General features: G+C 35.7%; 1 protein-coding gene across 7 annotated transcripts in view; it reads right to left on the bottom strand.

The window, feature by feature from the left end:
* Positions 1-954: 954 nt before the first annotated feature.
* LOC120341706 (F-actin-uncapping protein LRRC16A-like) overlaps positions 955-19,921 on the bottom strand; it is a 90,818-nt gene continuing 71,851 nt past the window's right edge. For 5 of the 7 annotated variants that reach the window (XM_039410286.2, XM_039410287.2, XM_039410289.2 and 2 more), the window contains 13 exons: positions 14,900-15,052; positions 14,214-14,357; positions 13,553-13,632; positions 13,060-13,154; positions 12,552-12,628; positions 11,430-11,533; positions 10,228-10,422; positions 9,139-9,349; positions 8,302-8,328; positions 7,740-7,859; positions 6,956-6,997; positions 5,172-5,258; positions 955-4,301 (listed from right to left, as the gene is read on the bottom strand). In XM_039410286.2, the coding sequence (XP_039266220.2) occupies positions 4,288-4,301; positions 5,172-5,258; positions 6,956-6,997; positions 7,740-7,859; positions 8,302-8,328; positions 9,139-9,349; positions 10,228-10,422; positions 11,430-11,533; positions 12,552-12,628; positions 13,060-13,154; positions 13,553-13,632; positions 14,214-14,357; positions 14,900-15,052 (1,349 nt within the window). In that variant the 3' untranslated portion in view covers positions 955-4,287. The remainder of the gene's footprint in view (positions 4,302-5,171; positions 5,259-6,955; positions 6,998-7,739; positions 7,860-8,301; positions 8,329-9,138; positions 9,350-10,227; positions 10,423-11,429; positions 11,534-12,551; positions 12,629-13,059; positions 13,155-13,552; positions 13,633-14,213; positions 14,358-14,899; positions 15,053-19,921) is intronic. The other 2 variants (XM_039410288.2, XM_039410290.2) reach the window with 2 other exon arrangements.

Genomic DNA, 19,921 nt, shown 5'->3' with positions numbered 1-19,921 from the left:
GACGCAAGTTGATAGTAAGTATGAACTATACTCTCGACAAAAAAACAGCAGTTCCGAAACTAAATTTCTCGCTCTTTTTAAAATTAGATATTAGATCCACGAGTGTCGCTGCTCGATAACCAGCATAATGTTCCTCGCGACTTCCTTTCTCCAGTTGAAATGTGTGATTATCCTTTCTCTTCGTATTTTGTGTGAAATTTACTTTTGTAAAGGTTGGAAAACGACAGTTCTTTAAGAAGTCTCCGAGACTCCGGCTGGTATCAGTCATAATCTTGAGGTTGTCGGGAGGCAAGATGAAACGTAAATCGGACAAAGTCGTCAGAAGTTTAAACAAAATTTTTATGAATAAGCCACGAATAATTTAGTTCATACTCTCTAAAATAACATTCTTCTTCCTTATTTATAAACGAGGGCGAATATATCGTCACAATATCCAACAAACCAACTAAAACAAACACTGAAACGATTGTATCATATTGTACGATTGTTAATATAAGCTGGGTGACTTTGAGATTACTACACTGCATAATTTTCGCCGAAAGATACCTAAAGTGTTTTATAGGGTACTCCCGTAGTGTTCGTACCGGGTTAGGCCATAATTTGATTCCGATTTTCCTTATTTTAGTTCTATTACGAGTTCCAGGACTGTCTGTGTTAGCCAAGTGAATATACCCCTTGCCCACAGGCTTCAGTCCCTTTACACAACTTGATGTAAAGTAGGCGAACAAAATTAATTACCTACATATTGGTACACATACTTCTAGAGCGTCTTCTATAGTGCGTTTCACCCGTGGGCCTATTTTGATGGCAGTTCTGGGGCTGTGGCACCAGCCTAAACTGCGCTGGTTAAAGTGCATATCCTGCCGACGACAAACTTTAATAAAATAATTCCAAGTTCTCCTTCATGATTTTCTGATATATAACAAACATCTCGCCTCACACAAAAACCCAACATCACCAATTCAAATGTTTATTATTATTTTTTATATTTGAATAGGAAGAATCCCGTAGTACACAATATACCTTGATTCGGGCTAATTAGAAATTATAATAAGAAATCAGGCATAAATTTTAATATCGAACGAGCAGTTATTGAAGTATAGGCCAGCCGGGGACAATAGAGAAAATTGGAACAAAGCTCCCTCTGACCAAACCGTCCTAGGCTACAAATTTTTGTACGATTCCACGAACAGGGTTTAGAAAATTCAAATTAGACCTTATTACAGGCTGGTTAAACAGGAGTTACTAATGTATATGTACAGGGTGTCCATAAGTCCCTTTACAATTTAAATTTTGTTATGAAGTCAGTTCTCAATATATCTTAACCTGGTTTTTACTTATCGATCTTGATCGGTAAGTATGTTGATAGGTATTTGCCTGTTTGATGCACGCGATATCTCACAAAAGCGAGGTTGAATCTGCTCCGATGCATGTGCATTCATCATATCTCGGACCAGAAGCCTATGGCTTTTGGATGAATTATGTCGTATATTCAGCGAGTAATCATTTAATTAGTGATGGGACACGTGGTGTCACTATAGAGTCATAAATCGAAACCGCAGTTTCGATCGATAAGTCTTCGGTCTCCGACCGATATTCCCGGTTATTTTTTAATTAGTAATTGTTCCAGCATTTTTACTTCATTTGCAATTTTAAACATTTTAAGACTTAGTGGACACTCTATATATTGAAACCTTTTCGGTGAGCATTGCCTATCGAATTCCACTAAGTTAGGAACTACTATTTTGGAAGAACCGTAAAATGTGAAGTAGCCCTAACTAGTAAACATCGAATACACTGGAATTTATTTTGATAGAAGCAAGGCTCTTGACGGTTTCTTTTAGGCATTTAAAAAAAACTTGAAATAGCGTTCCATCCACTCTAATAGGAGAGATAGGTCCTCGGCCTAACGGTCCCAATTTCAGGCAAGGGTTAAAAAAGTTCAATATTAAAATTTGTGCCTGATAAAATGCATAATAATTATATTTAAATTGTTTTCTATATAATTCTGTTCAATAAGACAAGATAAAAAAAGAAGAATTTTTTTTAGATTACAGTAATCGACTAGACTGCCAGAAAAATAAGGCATGGCATCAATGCATTGTGGCATGACACAGGTGCCACACAATAATTAAATAGGAAATTAATTTATTTTAAAACGCAAATCACAAGCGCTTATTACATGTCATGGAGAACGATGATTATTATCAAAGTTGAAGAATATTTCTTTGACCCCAAGAAGACTGCATGGCACGAGAAAGATGCCATAATTGTGTGGTATATGTCATGCTTAAACGCCATTTCAACTTTCGGCAACTTTTTAGTTCTGAGTAGGGCTGTCCAAGCGAACCAAATATTCGAAATCGAATCGAATCGCAAATTATTCGAATCGTTTTTCGGCTAATTTTCGAATCGCTAAAATTAGGTATCGGTACATAAAGCGGAAATATGTTTACGGTATGTTTTTCGTCGGGCAAGCGGCGGCGCTCCGAGCTCAGACCACTCTTGCTCCCGGCTTGCTTAATTGGTTTCCCGATATTTCTCTCGTCTTCATTTTGTGATAAACATGTCATTACTAATGCCCGCCCGGTGGCACGTGATTAGCCATTTCATGCATGGTCGTCATAACAAGGTATAATCGATCGTGACGTTTTTGAGAGAGAAAAAGGAGAAAAAGGAGAGAATTTAGAAAACGATAGTTCTATAAATAGAATCGATTTGAAGCTGTTGAGTTAGTTATCATAGGAACATGGTACAGGCAACTCAAAGCTGAAACAGATTTTGGGATCCTTATGATGGCAATACCTTCTTTAAATGGAATTTGTAATTTCTTATGATGGCATTACTGTCTTATCCATCTATATACCAAGACAAATAATTGCACTCTTGCATTTTGATGGCTGTTGTACACTAACAATATTATAGTCATCAAATAACATTGTCATCAAACTAGCTTGGAATTTTTAAATGCAATTTTGAACTTGAGCAACAGTTTTATCTATATTGATGGATGTTATTATTTTGCTGAAATTTACACAAAAAAACATAAAGACTAGTGAATAGGATTCAAATAGCATCTACAGGCTTTATATGTCCTATTAAAACTGAATCCATCAAAATTGAGATTGCAATTTTTGAATAGTGCAGTTTTTACTCTTAACACTCAACAGTTTTCGAGACCCAAATTTTGGAGTTCTCCAATTTTTTTGACCAGGTCATACAAGCGTGTGATCTCCTTTGATGTAACTGCACATACGTTACCACAACATCGAAGGGCAGGCGTTTATTGTATAATAGAGACAGATTTACTATTGCGCAATAATATTCGATTATTCGGTTCGATTCGGAGAAAATATTCGATTCGATTCGAATCAAAAAATTATTCGATTTTGGACAGCCCTAGTTCTGAGACTTATAAATTTTTTTGCAATTATTGGAGTTAGCTGGAATATCTATCTATCTCAATATATAGGAGCATAGCTTAACGCCTAATTGGAGAGAACATATTGAAACCCCACTGTGACCTCCCTTACATGTTTACCTCTTTAGGCAAAGAGATAAAAGCAGCCCTGTAAGAATAAAGAAAAAGCGAAATATACAGCAAATTAAAACAGAAAATAATAAAAAATCGGCAATTTCAAATATACTGCATACGCTGTAAATATATATAATTAATCACCGTTAGCATGAGACCCATAAAACGTGCTTGAAAAAAAAGTTTATAAAAAAAGGAGTTGACAATTTTTGAATAAATGTGCTGGAATAATAATTTATAATCAAAGCTGATCAAGTATAATCCGTAGATAAATCGAATATAATACAAGATTTAAGCCAGGACCAAACTTGGTTATGCTGGTACTCAAAGCAAATATAAAATGCTCGTTTACAAAAATCACTTTTTTTTGAAAGAAAATATAAAAAGGGTTGTTACAGTAATAGCAGTGGTACAGAATTACGCTGTCAGGATAAACTATGCTTGTTTTGATTGAAACATTATGACGCCATGGTTCGATGACGTCACTCAACTATGATATTTAACAGTGGCGATTCGAATTTCGGAAAGACAGTGAGTTGTGGAAGTCAGGAGAATATGTGACGTCATCAGTGAGATCACAAATGAGACTTGATGACAAGACTTGGTTGGATATTTTTAAGTGCTACATGATTGTGAAATCTGGAAGTTTTTTTCGTTGGAAAGACGGATTGTCTCTGACGCCCACTGGTGGTTACCCCCGAGAGCAAAGGTCGCCAATTTACTTGCTTCATACAGGAAGTGTCTTGGGTTGATCATTTTTTGTCACCTGGAAAGTTGATCAGTTATTTGTATGTTTATTTGCCTCGAAATTTAAAAGTACCTACATAATAAATAAACGAACATCGTAAGCAGAAACGGAATGTGTGCAAAAGAAACATGCTGCTGGCCAAGACACAGTTGTGCCCAGTGGTATAAGTATAAGTTTATTTCGACTCCATAATCAGCATAACAATAGGTTAGTTGGTAGGTTATGATAGCCATGGCTCATGGGCCATTGGCGTTGTTTGAAAAGATGGGGGGGGGGAGATAAAGGCAAAAAGTTTATCGTAAATATTTGTTTTACTTAAATAATAACTTTCAATTATCTCATTTCAACAACAGTCTATAAAAATTTTCAGTCAACAATCAAGGAAGGCATTTTTAAACTTAGCCATGGGCGCCATTTTACGTAGATTCGCAACTGGTTATGCGACATGCACCACTAACAGCAGTTTAGGACTGCCACGTTCAAAAGGTATAATGTACTTGGTATAACGGAAACTTACAACGGAATCTTCAGCTCAAACCCGTGAAAGGTAATCTTGATAGTAGTTTTAAGAAAGCGGACATGCTTCTGACACTTAGGATAGGATTTACATATTTATCCCGGAGGAAGGGAAAGTTGATAAGACGACCTAATCAGATGGCGAACTGCGACTTCTCTTCCGGTTACCATTCCATGTCTGGTATGGGATTAGTTAGCCAGTTATTTCTTGCACACAATTATCCCCAAATGGGATTCGAACCCATGCAGGGTAATCAGAGGTGCGATGGCGAGCGTATTCCTAGCGCGTAGCACGATGCCTCACACCGCCGAGCCGTTGTGTTAGGGACCCTGACTAATCAATATTTAAGATATTTAGTTCCAAAAACTTACTTTTTTTAGAATCCTCCGCTTTCTTTTTACCCCAAGACGCAGCTCGTTGATGTACGCTTGAAGGAACATGTTTTGGATCGATGAATTCTGAAAATAGTTTTTCATTTCTTTAAAATGCTGCAGAAGCACTGCTAGTATTGAAGAGAGAATAAAAGTCTTGGATCACTATTTGACTTTACTAAATATATTAATGGTTCTCAAACTTTTTAAGCTGCACCCCCTTTTTAGAATTTATTAAGTCTCGCGCCCACCTCAAAAAATAATTAGCTAACAATAAGCTACAATTAACAGATAGTAGGGCAAAAGTATGTTTTATTCAAAAAACATGTTGAAAATACGTGGATGGAACGTGAATAATGAAATAAATGAAAAGGTCTAAAATGTAAATATCCAAAATAAGGCCAAATATAACAATATTCTTAATTTGCATCACGCCCCTCAACAAATTGTCTATGGCCACCTTGTAGGGCGCGCCCAACCATTTGCGTACCACTGAAACATGTCTTCAAAAACTGGTAATATGATGGAAAAATCACTGGCAGTCACTAACAGAGGTACAAGGAGTGGGCTAAGTTTAGGTAACATTTTTAACTACTTGACTTTACCGTGATAGGACTTGAGCCGAACTTGAACTACCCTTTTCATTACTTGAATTCATGGTAATGATAATTTGTAATGATAACCACAAACAAAGTTATTCGGGGTAAAAATTCAGTTCAATAAATATTGTTTGATATGGAATTAAAGACTTTAATCATGCTTGTATCACCATTTCACTTCACTGGAATAACTACCTAGTGATTTTGGTTTGATGATAAGGCAGTGATACTTTATTTTATTTTTATTAAATATTTTATTTTAGCGTCTTTTATGCTAAACTTATACGTATTATATTGTTTTAGCAATCAAAATATAAAGAAAGTATGAGCTGCAATGCCCTGTCTGGGCATTTTAGAATCTTACTGTGACAAAAATTTGCAATCTCTCTTGAAGTTGATTAATTTAATCCAATAATTCAGTCAAATTTCATTAATCTGCACCACTAGCAGATGTCACATTGAGAAATGAGTTTCGGAGTTATTAATTTTGAGTTTAATAAAAAACATTTGAGGCGATTTTAATCCAAATGAATTGTTTTGAATAGGTTGGAGAAGATTAGAATAGAGATTATTATTTGATCAATGTGAAAATTGCATGAAGTGCATTCAACATGCAAAGACATGCCACCATAGAAATGCATCGATGAAAAAAATTGTTACTAAATAGCAATAACGGATCAATGCTTGGTGCACGGTGAGATAAAACCCGAGACCTTGTTCAGAATTCTCTGACAAAAAATTTTCACATCATTGCTCTATTTTTTCTGTAAATTTGTTGAATATTGATGGTGGATTTAGCACAAGACAACTCAAACTACAGCATTACTTTTAACTAGGGCTGGAAATGGTTAACCGATTAACTCTAGCAGCATTATTTATAACTAGGGCTGGAAATGGTTAACCGGTTATCTCTAGCAAACACTTCTAAAAGCAACAAGTAAAGTTTAAATACCTAATGGTTAACGGGTAGAAAAATCTTGGAAAATGACCATTAAAAATGGGGTCCTGAATAGTAAATTCATGATATAATGCAAAACCAAATTTCATAGTAAGTTCAGAAAAAGAGTTTCGTCATCCGTTTCACCCAAATTGAATAAAAACCAAATTTTAAAAAGATTGTAACATGCTTTTCTGATAGAGTTCATGCACCCATGCAGTGTCAGTGATCATAATAAAAATACAAACCAGACATTGGTCTTGCTCTCGCCCCTCGAAATATATTGGATTCTATGTACAGTATAATATAATGGTGATCAGTTTCAGAAGTTAGCATAAATTTATTTACATCTGCTACTTATCTTTAACTGATAGAATTTTCATATCTATCTTTGGGAGGAGAGAAAAGCGCATAAGAGCTTAATTATATCATCAACAGGGGGGTAATTCTCTCCAAAGGGATAATTTGACAATATTCAGGGGGTAATTTACGTTTACTGCCTTGGCGATCCCTGTCCTAGCTTTTTAAAAGCCCATCATCTTAAAGTCAGTTTAGAAGGTGGACAGGACGTTCATATTTATCTTGGGGAGAGAAAACCCTATAAAAGAACCTAATCAAATGGCGGAACCTCAGTTCCTCGAGAATTTGCGTACTTATTCCTGACTGTTGGTTTTAGGATTGTGGATTCGGCATATTTTTATTAATATAGGAATCATATTTTTAAACTTTCCAGAGTCAGAAACAAAATTTAAAAGTCGGGTGTCAAAATTACATACTTTTAGCGGTAATAACTGAATTTGAAACTGAAACTAAAACAACCTGACTGATCATTTTCAACAGGCAAATAAGGAAGAATGCATATAACAAAGATTTGCTATCAAGTTTGGTTTCCTCCGAGTTCACAAATGGAATCAAGAGGCAGTGATTCGTCATATGATTAAACCGTCTTATCGTCTCCCTTAGGGGAAAAATATGGAAATCCAACCATTATTTATAACCGAATCGGAACAAATATTTAGCTTTCAGGCTTACCTGGCCTTAACGCAGCAGGTTTTGGTTTGTTAGGTAAGGGAGGGGGGTTTCCCTTAAAACTTGATGGTTTAACTGAGGCAGGAGGAGGTGAAGGCTTTGGAGGCATCAGAGGTGACTTTGCTGTGATTAATGAAAAAAAATGATCCAAATTAAAATGAAAGAAAATGATAAAATGGAAACATAACAAAATTTTAGAATCGCCTATGACAAAATGTAAATTGAACAAAAATCAAATCAAACAATGAATAAAAAGAAAACTGCAGAAAATTTAAAGTAAAAATTTCTATCATTGCTCATTCTTGAGAGAAAATCAAGATTATTAGCCCTGAATATAGGATTTTTCAAAAAATAAATATATGACTTAAAGCTTAAATGTACTAAAATACATATTGAGGATAGAATTCGTCAATTTTAATTGATATGACAATTGAAGTTAGTCACAATACCCGGGTTATGAGTAATATATAAAATTAAACTGAAGAAAAAAATTGAACAAAAATAAAACAAAGTTATTCAAAACAAAAATGGAAAAGAAATAATGACAGATAACTAATAAACTTACTTTTGACTGGAACAATTGGCTTTTCAGCTGGGAATAAAAGAAATTACAGTTAGTGGAAAAAAATAAACAAACAAAGAAGAGATTCAACAAATTAATTATAAAATGAAACCTGAAAGTGTTAAGTTCTTGTAAAATTCATAATTTTGTTTTACTATCCAGAAAAAAATCTAAATGCACATAGATTTGACGCTGGACCCAACCATGTTCATTCAACGTCACACCATTGGTTTCGTTTGCTGCTAAATCGATGACATACAAGGTGTCCATAAAGTCCATTTACAATTACAATTTCAATTTCGTTATGAAGTCAGAGTTGTTGTTTTTTAATCAGTACATGTTCAAGTATTTTCACTTCATTTAATACAACTGTGAGGGCCAAAACAATATATGGTATCAATAAATTCCCTTTTAATTCAAAACATTTTAGGACTTTATAGACACCCTATATATTATATTTTAATGTTATAATTGGTCTATTTATGCAGGGAATAAGGAAAGACAAACACATAGTTACTATTATATATTTGTCACTTGCTTACGGATTTTCACTTTCATTTTTCAGATCAGTAACTTGGGCAGGGTAACAATATTCAACTGTTGGTGTGCCCATAAAGTCTTTGAAAGGGTAATTATTGATACAATTCATTGTTCTGACCCTCACAGATTGATTAAATAAAGTGAAAATACTGATTGAAAAACAACAAACCTGGCTAAGATGTATTGAGAACTGACTTCATAACAAAATTGAAATTGTAAAGGGACTTTATGGACACCCTGTAAATTCCTTCTGAAATTTAAATAAGAAAACAGATTCTAGATAAAAATTTCCAAACTTACATCTCTCAAATGATTTGCTTTTCCATCTGTTGGGAGGCGATCTCAATACATTATTATTATCATTGCTATTATTATTCGTTTCCGATTTTTCTGAGCCAGGACTCGTTACATGATGAGTTTTCTTCAACATTCCTGGTCCGAATGGAAGAGCTGAATGATGTGTTCCGTTTTTGTCTTCGTCTGTTTTGTCATGGTTTGCTGGTTCTGGACTCTGTCAGAAATAAATTTGAAATTTTTGAAAGAAAAATAGAGACAATGTAATCGTGGGGAGCGCCCTTACAGGGGCTGATACCAGTACCAGTATCGCAGCATGTTTATTTAGGATATTGGTATAATTTAATTGTGACTAATATTTATACATGCTTGATCTGACTAGAGATTTGCTCGAATATCCGAATATTGTTCCCATAAACAACAATGCCAATTATTTCAATCCGTTCTTATTCAATCCAAAATAATCAAAATATTGACAAACGTGCACCCGAAGATCAATAATTATTTAAATGTGAACATAATAAAATCAAAAAAATATTTGTATCATTTCCTGTACGTTTGAGCAAATTCATGCATGGAACTCCTTTTTTGTGAATTTCCGTTCGGGTGTGGCGGCATTTTTTCCTAGAATTTTTTGATTGTCTACCGAATAGTTCGAGTATAGAGTCTTTCGAATACCGAGGTATCACCATAATTATATAGCACCTTCTAACCCTAGGGCAGGGCTACTCAACTATTGTTACCGAGGGTCCGCATACAAAACTTTAAAAATATTTGGGTCTGGACTTTCCAGAAATTATATTTCAGCATCCTTGAACACGCAATTCCTCGGCCGACTAATCATTATTAGATAATCATGATTGTTTGTTATGGCGTTATAGTTCTTTTCATATATATTTTTAAATCTATAAAAGTGATTTTATAAAAGGAAACTTCAAAAGTGGAGCTAAGGATCCAAATCAAAGATTATGCGCGGTCCGAATCGGATACCCGAAAAGTCCGGATTCGGACCGCGGTCCGCCAGTTGAGTAGCCCTGCCCTAGGGTAATGCTGAACTCCGGTTGAAAACCACTGACTTGAAATAATCTCACTAACCTTGCTTTTATTCAACTTTTTCAATTTCATTTCTCCGAGTATACTACTCCCAAATCCCATTCCAGGCAAACCCTTTGCACCAGGAGGTCGTCGTTTGACAGCAGGTTCCGGTGACTTCACTTCTTCTGCCTGTTCCGCTTCATCGGATCCGTTCTTTTCTTCTGATTTGTCATTTGAAGATTCTGATTCTTTGTCCTAAAAATATCACTGCTTTATCAGAACCGGTGAACACAATTTCTTATTCAAAAAACGAGACTTGAATGGGAAATTTGCGTTTGAGGTATCCCTGCATTTTGTTTTGTCTGTTTAATTTTTGTTTTGTTTATGTCAGAGAACCAAAATAAATGATTGATTGAATACATAATTAAAATGAACTTTTAAATTAAAAAAATAATTAATAAAACATCCTAAATTCTGTATTCATCCTGAATTCAATATTTCGTTATATACCAAATTTCTTAATACCGTTGTCCTTGTATGTTCTGGCACTTCAAAATTGGGCGCTCCAGAAGTATGTGTACCAATATGGGGGTAACTAATTTTGTTTTTACATCAAGTTGTGTAAAGGGACTGAAGCCTACAGGCAGGGGGTATATTCACTTGGCTAACACAGACATTCCCCGAACTCGTAATAGAATAAAAATAAGGAAAATCGGAATAAAATTATGGTCTAACCCTAAACTGGTACATTTACTACAAGAGTACCGAATTTTTTACCCAAACATCAGGATTTAAATGTAATATTTGTGTTCAAAACATTGTATATGATATCCAATAATTAAAAACATCCTAAATTCTGAATTTATCCTGATCAGAGGAATTCGTTAAATACCGAATTTCTTAATACCCTTGTATGTTCTGGCACTTCAAAATTGGGTGCTCCAGAAGTGTGTGTACCCATATGGAGATAACTAATTTTGTTCGCCTACTTTACATCAAGTTGTGTAAATGGACTGAAACCTATGGGCAGAGGGTATATTCACTTGGCTAACACAGACAGTCTCCGAACTCGTAATAGAAGTAAAATCGGAACTTTTTTATGCCCTAACCCTAACCTGGTACACACACTACGGAAGTACCCAAATTTGAGTAAAATGAGATCATGGCCAAGCAAGGTTAAGATCAGGAGCATTGTCCAACCCAGAAACAAAAAATGAAGGGCAACACTGCAAAGACAAAAATCATGTAAAATCAACAGTCACCTCTTTATCATCATCAACATGTTTTTTCTTCAATTTCAACATACCAGGTGTCACCATCGGCATTCCCATCATTCCAATCCCTCCTGTTGGTCGTTTCGGTGTTTCTGAAATGATACATGGTTTTAATATTGAGCGGAGAGCTTTGTAAGAGGTGAAAGAAGATAAAGCGCCCCAACCAGGAGAAGTCTGAGCTGGAGCCATTGAGCTGTGACATTTCTGTGAAGCTGGAGCCAAGCTTACTATGTTAGATGGATCCTTTTTAACATATAAATTGTTATAAACTTCCTATCATATTATTGATTTAAAATCTCAAGTTGAATTCATATATTTGAACTTTAATTTTTAAACTTCAAACCCGAATATCATAGTTTTGAGTCCCGCTTCCTGAAACTGCATTTGGGCAGATAAACCTTGAAGGCCAGAGCCGTAGCTCAGCTGCGAGGTGAAAAAATGAAGCTCCGAAGCCAAAGCCATTGTGATTTCGAACCATCTCCCCAGTCCTGGTCCTAACCCCTTCAGTTTTTGATTTTAACATAGAAGATGGGGGTTTTTGAAGGGAGATGGAATGAAATAAAATGCCCTAAATGAGTGTTGAATCATGGTCTTTTATACAGTTACGAGACAGTTTGGTATGGAAACAGATAACCACTTGATCATTGGCGCTCAAGTGTGTGTGTTCACCAATATAGAGGTAATTAAATTTGTTCTCCTATTTTACAACAAGGGACTGAAACCTGTGGGCAAGAGGTACTATATATACACTTGGCTAACACAGACCCGAACTCGTAATAGAACTAAGATGAGGAAAATCGGAATATAATTATGACCTAACCTGGTACACACACTACGGGAGTACCCTACCCTTAGACTTCCATAGTCAATCATCTATTATGTGAACCAGATAAAAAGAAAAATTGTAAAAACAAAAGCTTAGCTAGGCGTTGGTCAACTGAAATAACTCTGGTCCTCTAAAAATAGCGGATTATAAAGATTTTATAAAAACAATTTACAAATCCAGAACTAGTGACAAAGCGCAACGATGTGGCTCACTATATGATTAAGTTAACTAATCAACATAACAACCCCTAAATACATAACCATATATGTGAACAAATCTCTTACTTTTAATATTCTCTTTCTCAGCGAGTTCTTTCTCTTCTGTCAATGTCGGCACTTTATCAAAATCTGTGCTCTGAACTCTACAATGATAAAATAATATGTCAATCCTGATTTGATCATAAGATGAGGAAGCCATCAAAAAAAAACATTTGGACATTTGCATATTTTTCACTTATCTAGAATTTATTCTTGAAGTAGATTTTCAAATGTAACGAGAACATGATGCATTAATTGTTTATACTGTACTATAATGAAACATAAATAAATCCGAGTTAGTGCATGTAGCTCATCATGCTCTGAGCAAATTTTACCGATAAATTACAAAAATGCGAAAAGAAATTTTAAAATATTTTTCTCATTCTATTTATGGTTGCATTTGTAATTTTGGCCCCCGACCAATCAACTTTGGGAACCAATTAACCAATGATTTAAAGGTATTTTCATTTTCCAAGTATTCCAATAATTGTAACGTTATGATTTAACGTTATATGTAATCCTATCTCTTACTTACGAAGTAGTGAAGAAATCATCCACTCCTACATCTGTATCAACATCTGTCTTCACATGTTTCTTTGGTGCAGCTCTCTTTGTTGGTCGTGGTCGACCCTGAAAGTAATAAAAATCTAAGTAAAATATGGAAATCACAATAATCGGGTGTTTCTCAATTCTTGTGCTGATTTGGGTTTACACTTTCTTATATGGCATTTTCGAACGCCTTTCATCCAGACCAGGCTACTAGTAGCACTGTGAAAAAAAATCCAGACAAAAAGAGTGAAAAGCTAGTAATAAAAAGGGTGCCTTGCGTTGAGAAATTTGAACCTAATAATAATGTTGTCATATTAACATTTTCGAGGTAAAGTATACTGATGGGCTAAACCACACTAGATAGATTTTTCAATATTTTAAAAATAGTAAGATATCACTATCACAAGCTTCATGTGTAGAGCTTTGTTTGAAGTGAAGGTATGAAAACATTAGATAAAAAGTCAAACAAAATAAAGTACCTTGGTCACATGTTCCAGTTTCTTAGCGTTGGTTGGAAGTTCAGGTAAATCCAAGTCTATTGCTGGTGCATCATTTTCATCTGTAAAAATGTAAGCGGAAAAGGATTCCTTTAAGCGACCAAGTTTTGATAATAAAGGATATTGTCAGGCTTACTTGGACAAACTATTTAATACGCACGTTACTAAGTTTGAGTCTTGGGTTGTTAGGTAATTGGTCTAATTCAACCTGAGGCACCAAAGGTATGAACGAAATAGATTGGATGTGCTGAATATAGAAGATTCCAGTTTTTCTAAACCCAGTGTATCAGTACATAGGATTGGATGGTTGTGAATTGTAATAATACTGTTCGGTAAAAATTTATGGATTAACTCAAATGAAATATAAGACAGAAACCCAGTCATAGAAAGCAAAGAAAATCCAGAAGATGAAGAGGCGCAAGTTAACCAAAATAATAACAAGATGCTAAAATAAATCTCTTGGCGCTCAAGAAGTGTAAAGGGACTGAAACATATGGACAGGGGGTATGGTATATTCTATTGGTTAGCACAGACAGTCCCCGAACTCGTAATGGAACTAAAATAAGAAAAATCAGAATAAAATTATGGCCTAACCCTGACCTGGTACACACGCTACGGCAGTACCAATTTCTTTGTAACTCACCTTCCTTACTCTCCTCTTTGCTCTCTTCCACTTTCACCATTTCCTCACTTTTCTCCTCTACCTCCTCTTTCTCTTCTTTATCCTCTATCTTCTCCTCTTCCACTTTTTTCTTCTTATTTACAGTGGAATACACAGGTTCTTTATCTGGTAGAAGCGGGAAATTTATGATTATTATAGAGTTAACAATTTTAATTTATTGCTCGTTTAATTTTGCCACCTAAGATGGGAGGATAAGTCGTAACCCGTAACTGACCAACGGTTTTGCCACCCTATGGCGACGAGGAGTCCAGCAATCCTCTCGCACATAATTATCCACCACAAGATTCGAACTTGTGAACCCAAGCAGGGTAATCAGAGGTGGCTAGCGTAGTCCTAACACTTAGCACGATGCACTAATAACGCTAATAAAAGAGATGTGGGAAGGAAAGAAACATTTATGTTAATAAAATAATCGTGATTTTACAGACAGTCATCTAATTGCCAGTCACTCATTTCCATTTGATTGTCACATGCTGTGATAACCAACTAGAGACTTGCTGAAGAAATTTTTTATTGCATTATGAGCAACAAACTCAATAAAGTCAAATAAAACATGGACTGGGAAAATTTAGTTCCAAGCCCTTGTGATTTCAAGCCCACTCACCAGCCCCGATTTACTCCTCTTAATAATTTGATATCAGCCTTACCTTTTTCCTCTGTCACCTCTTTTTTCCCATTGTCCTCAATTTCCTTCGTGTCTGTCGGAATCGGAGCAACAATCTCAGTTTCTATGATAGGGGAGGAAGATCGTGGTGGTGTTGATGCCGACTGCTCTTCGGGCTTCTTCTTGAATTCAAGATCTGAATGTAAATTAAATGCTCAATTATATGGAATTGTCATTTTTATTCATGATAAAGGTAACTTAATAAGATGACTCGATCATATCATGCAGTCTTATCTGGTTACCAGTTTAAAGGGTGGGCCAAAAATTGTTACCATTTTTTACATTCTGAAAAACATTTTTTGATGCATCTTGTATGTAGTGCATGGCATGGGTGTGCAACAGGTGAGCTGCGAGCCCCAATCTGGCCCACCAAGCCATTTAGTGTGGCTCTGGTCAAGCATAAAATTCTGAATCTGACAGTTCAAGTTCAAAAAGGCGCTCACATGGATAAAAGTACATAATGTTTTTTAGCTTTTGTCGCTGCATTAAATCTTTCACGATTTTGCCCTGTGCTTTTATTACTGTAAAGCTAAAGCGATGGCTGCCATCCACATTTTTGTGTGGCCCAGCGGTCATATAGCCCAACTTCAAAAAATATTGCACATTCCTGATGTAGGGTATGGGAATAGTTAAGCAGTTATTCCCTACAGCATATGAACCTACATACGGTAATTAGCGGTGAGATAGCAAGTATCTTCCTAATAATGCACCAACCGCCGACCAAGTATTCCCTCAAAAGATAACCTAATCAACAACGAAAAAACTACAGGTTCCAAGGCTAAAGAGTAAGCTACATTTAACTCTCCCGCCCCTCGCTGTTAAACCTTTTATTTCATAGGTAAATCAACCTATTTTAGATCATTATCAGATGCAAATTATAAGATTTTACTTAAAGAAAGAAAAACCTAATTAAACAATTGTGGTACGGAAAGCCATATCAGCATGAAAATATCGTTTTCTATCTCATCCTTTCTGTCATTATAGGACACATCCATAATTCCTGAATGTATTTTAGACACGACAGCAGAGCCTGATCCTGGTATTTATTCATTGTAAAAATTCTCTTCATTATTTTTTTGCACACATGACAGAATAAATTAGCGACTCAGAAACTACCAAATTTTCAGGTATTCTACGTGGGTAATTTACAAATTGGCCACAGGTCTAGTGCATTAAGTATTGCACCTAACTAGCAATTAGATTGAAATTCTAACAACAGAAGCTATATTACTTTAACCAAGTAAAGCTAATGCTGCATAATTAGACCAAATTATTTACATAAACTTGACTTTCCTGCACTATAGATCTCAATAAAAGTTTGAAAATCAACCTCATAAAAATAAACAAATCTGGCAAAGATAAAGTGATCTACTTCACCTTTTCTATAACACTTACCGGTTAACAACAAAGTAAACTTTGAGAAACCTACTTTAAAATTCAAAAGAAAACAATTATCCAAGGAAAACAATCATCTAACAAAAGCAGAACTTTGAACAAAGCATAAGATATAAAACAGATCACAAAATTAAGTTACCTCCGATTGATGACATACGAATAGAACGCTTCATGTTTTTTTATTCTCAGTATAGCTTCACAAACAAAACTTATTTCTAGCTTTAAATACAACAAAGACAATGTACAGACTAAGGCACAAAGTTCGTCTCCTTTTTTAATAAGCTTAAACTTTCGCCATAACATTTTACTCAAGGGACACATTATACAATAAAGACTCTTGAACTATGTCCCTATGGTGCTATGTCATATAATATATATAGCAATATGAATGTATTTCAGTGTCTCATAAGTGCAATTATAATTTGAAACAATGATTGGCGCGGCGGTGTGGCTCAACGGGCTAAGCGTTAGGAATACGCTCGCCACCGCACCTCTAATTACTCTGCGTGGGTTCGCAGGTTCGAATCCCATGCAGGGATGGTTATGTGCAAGAGGATTGCTGGACTCCTCGCCGTCGTTGGGTGGTTCACGTAACCGCTGGTCGGTTACGGCTTCCTCCACCACCAAGTCCATGCTTCCGAAAACAAACAATACAGTAAAACTAATCCCATACCCGACTTGGAATGGTAACCGGACGAGAGGCCGTGGTTCGCCATATGGATAAGCCGTCTTATCGGCTTTCCTCTCCCCCGGGATAAATATGTAAATCCTATCCTATCCTATCCTAAATTAGGGTGAAAACGATGACAGAATTAATATATAGTTGTTGGGATAACAATATTCTGCCAAACACGAGTATGCTCATATGCTAAATTTGCACGTTAGGCATTGTAAAACAACCAATACAAGTTTAACTCAACATTTTCGATAAAATTTTATTTTGAACAGGCAATGATTCACTCGATGTTAAATTAACAGCGGTGATTTCTACACTTCTAAGATTTGAATTTAAATCATTCACAGCGCTAATAACTTTGTAAGAATTCCACTTCACCCGAGTCTATAGTTTATACCAAGTCTCAAGTACTAAATTAGACTTCAAATTTAAGCAGGTGCTTTCTGCTAAGGACTCGACATACAAATGGTTTTAATCGACACGTATTGCAGTGTTGAAAGCACGTTTTGTTATTCCGCGCGATATATCGTCTTCAATTTATGACGTAATAGAGCGAAGGATTTGTTTACTTCGTCTGTGACGAATGTGACAAAAAGAGGAGTGACAGCATATTGGAGATTGCTGAGGAAATCAACTAAAACGTCATTGTAAGAATATATTACAATTGCGCATAAAGTATGGAGAATAAGTACGAACTGGAGGATATTATATTATGAAATTCATTAGAAACTTTGGAATAACAAAAATAGCAACGGCAATTTACGCACAGTTATCGCGAACCTAACTAACTACTCTTGTCTCTCTGCTTTCGCATTTGTCAACTCTTGTATGTACTAACCACAAATGATAGAGTTGCAAAGCGTCTATATTATTAAGCGGTTGAAAGATCTTGCAATACACTTTCACAAACTTTATTCTATAACGCTTAACCAAAACAACCATTGCCCAGTCTTTTGCGATCATTCGATGCCGTAGTTCAAAAGCATATTAAGCTAGCGAGCATTTGGATAATGTATGATAATCTACAATGATAGAATGGACGTACAAATAGAATATAATTGACGTGAATACCAGCTTGATAAACGTGCTGTTTTCAAAGAATTCAAAAACAATTCTGGAAAATTTATTCACGTAATTTTTTTTGTTCTCGCGGGACAAAAACACGACGTCATAGTGATTCCCAGATTTAAGGGAATTAACAAAACATCACAATAATAGTTGTTAGTTACATTGATGCATGCGAAGTATGTGATGACGAATCAATGCGATAGTAATGATTTCCAATAAAGTCGTAAAACTTGTATTTAAACACAATCGTTTTGCGTATGATACGACACATACCGTAGTTAATATTTGCACATCGTGGGTATGAATACTGACGACAATACCGTCAAATATGGAATAACATTTACAACGAGAGAAACTATTATTTTATGAAAAGAATTTTTTCAAAAATGGTCCAGCAAAGTGAACATGAGTACAATATAATTGATGTTTTGTTTATAAGTTTCACTGATGTACCTAACGCATATGCGCTCACTTCTACTTGGATATTATACGAACTCAGATTCTTCTCAGATTCTTTCGCGGCGGTGTGGCTCAACGGGCTAAGCGTTAGGAATACGCTCGCCACCGCACCTCTAACTACCCTGCGTGGGTTCGCAGGTTCGAATCCCATGCAGGAATGGTTATGTGCGAGAGGATTGCTGGACTCCTCGCCGTCGTTGGGTGGTTCACGTAACCGCTGGTCGGTTACGGCTTCCTCCACCACCAAGTCTATGCTTCCGAAAACAAACAATACAGTAAAACTAATCCCATACCCGACTTGGAATGGTAACCGGACGAGAGGCCGTGGTTCGCCATATGGATAAGCCGTCTTATCGGCTTTCCTCTCCCCCGGGATAAATATGTAAATCCTATCCTATCCTATCCTATAATAAGTATAAGTTTATTTCGACTCCATAATCAGCAATAGACGATAAAAAAATAATAGATAAAAACAAAAAAAAAAGTAACTGATTATAGAATCGGGAAAGCGAACAAAACCTCGAGTCAGGTTTGAAACGTACAGATTTTCGATGGAAATGTATTGATAAAAGAAGTAGTACGTGCTCGCTCACCCAAGATGAAAATTTCGACAATAACAATGCAATAATATGGTTTGTCATCGTTAATCATTTGAAGAGATGTTATAAAACAGTTTGATTTTTTGCCAAATGGCTCGAGCATAGGATGCATTTAAACCAAATTTTCAAGAATTATACTGAATGACTAGAGATCCCTACTTGACCTTGACCAGGGCAAGAACTGAGAGAACTCCCCATTTCTGTCCATACGACTTTGCCTATTTCGTATGATGAAAATAATTAATGTACTAATAAATTTACGGTACTATACCTTCGGGTTCAATTATCTCCAACATAATCACCAAGCATATATATAGCCTACTTATTCCATAAATTGAAAAAACACTCCACCGTTTGGACTAGAGTCAAGTTACCGGTACCGTACCCTAGTATCTTGCATAGAACTTTGTACGGCTAAATATAAACCAGAACACGTTAGTATTTTTGCCAAACTAGTAAATCCGATCGTAAATTAAAGCTCGTGCATTTGACGGAGACAGTTTGCAGATTGAAGACGACGCTTTCCATTGGCAAACAAACTATTGATATAGGATTCGCCCGATTTGTACACAATCTTTATTGTCATTGTGTGATCATAATAGACAGGTTACGGATGGACGCGCTTACAAAGACGCTTGAAAAGTTATCTGCGAACCCTCTAAGCACCCCTGAAGTATATGGAAACCTAATGTGGCGTACATAAGGGCGACAGAACCAGTAAATACTTAAACCAAAATCGTATGAATAACGTGAAAGTGAGTGAGCCTTCGCCGTTCAAATAAATCGGGAACAAAAAGTTAAATTGTGA

Source organism: Styela clava, chromosome 14 (assembly GCF_964204865.1).
Source record: "Styela clava chromosome 14, kaStyClav1.hap1.2, whole genome shotgun sequence".
In the NCBI taxonomy this organism is placed as follows: Eukaryota; Metazoa; Chordata; class Ascidiacea; order Stolidobranchia; family Styelidae; genus Styela; species Styela clava.
This window is presented reverse-complemented; position numbering and strand designations above follow the sequence as displayed.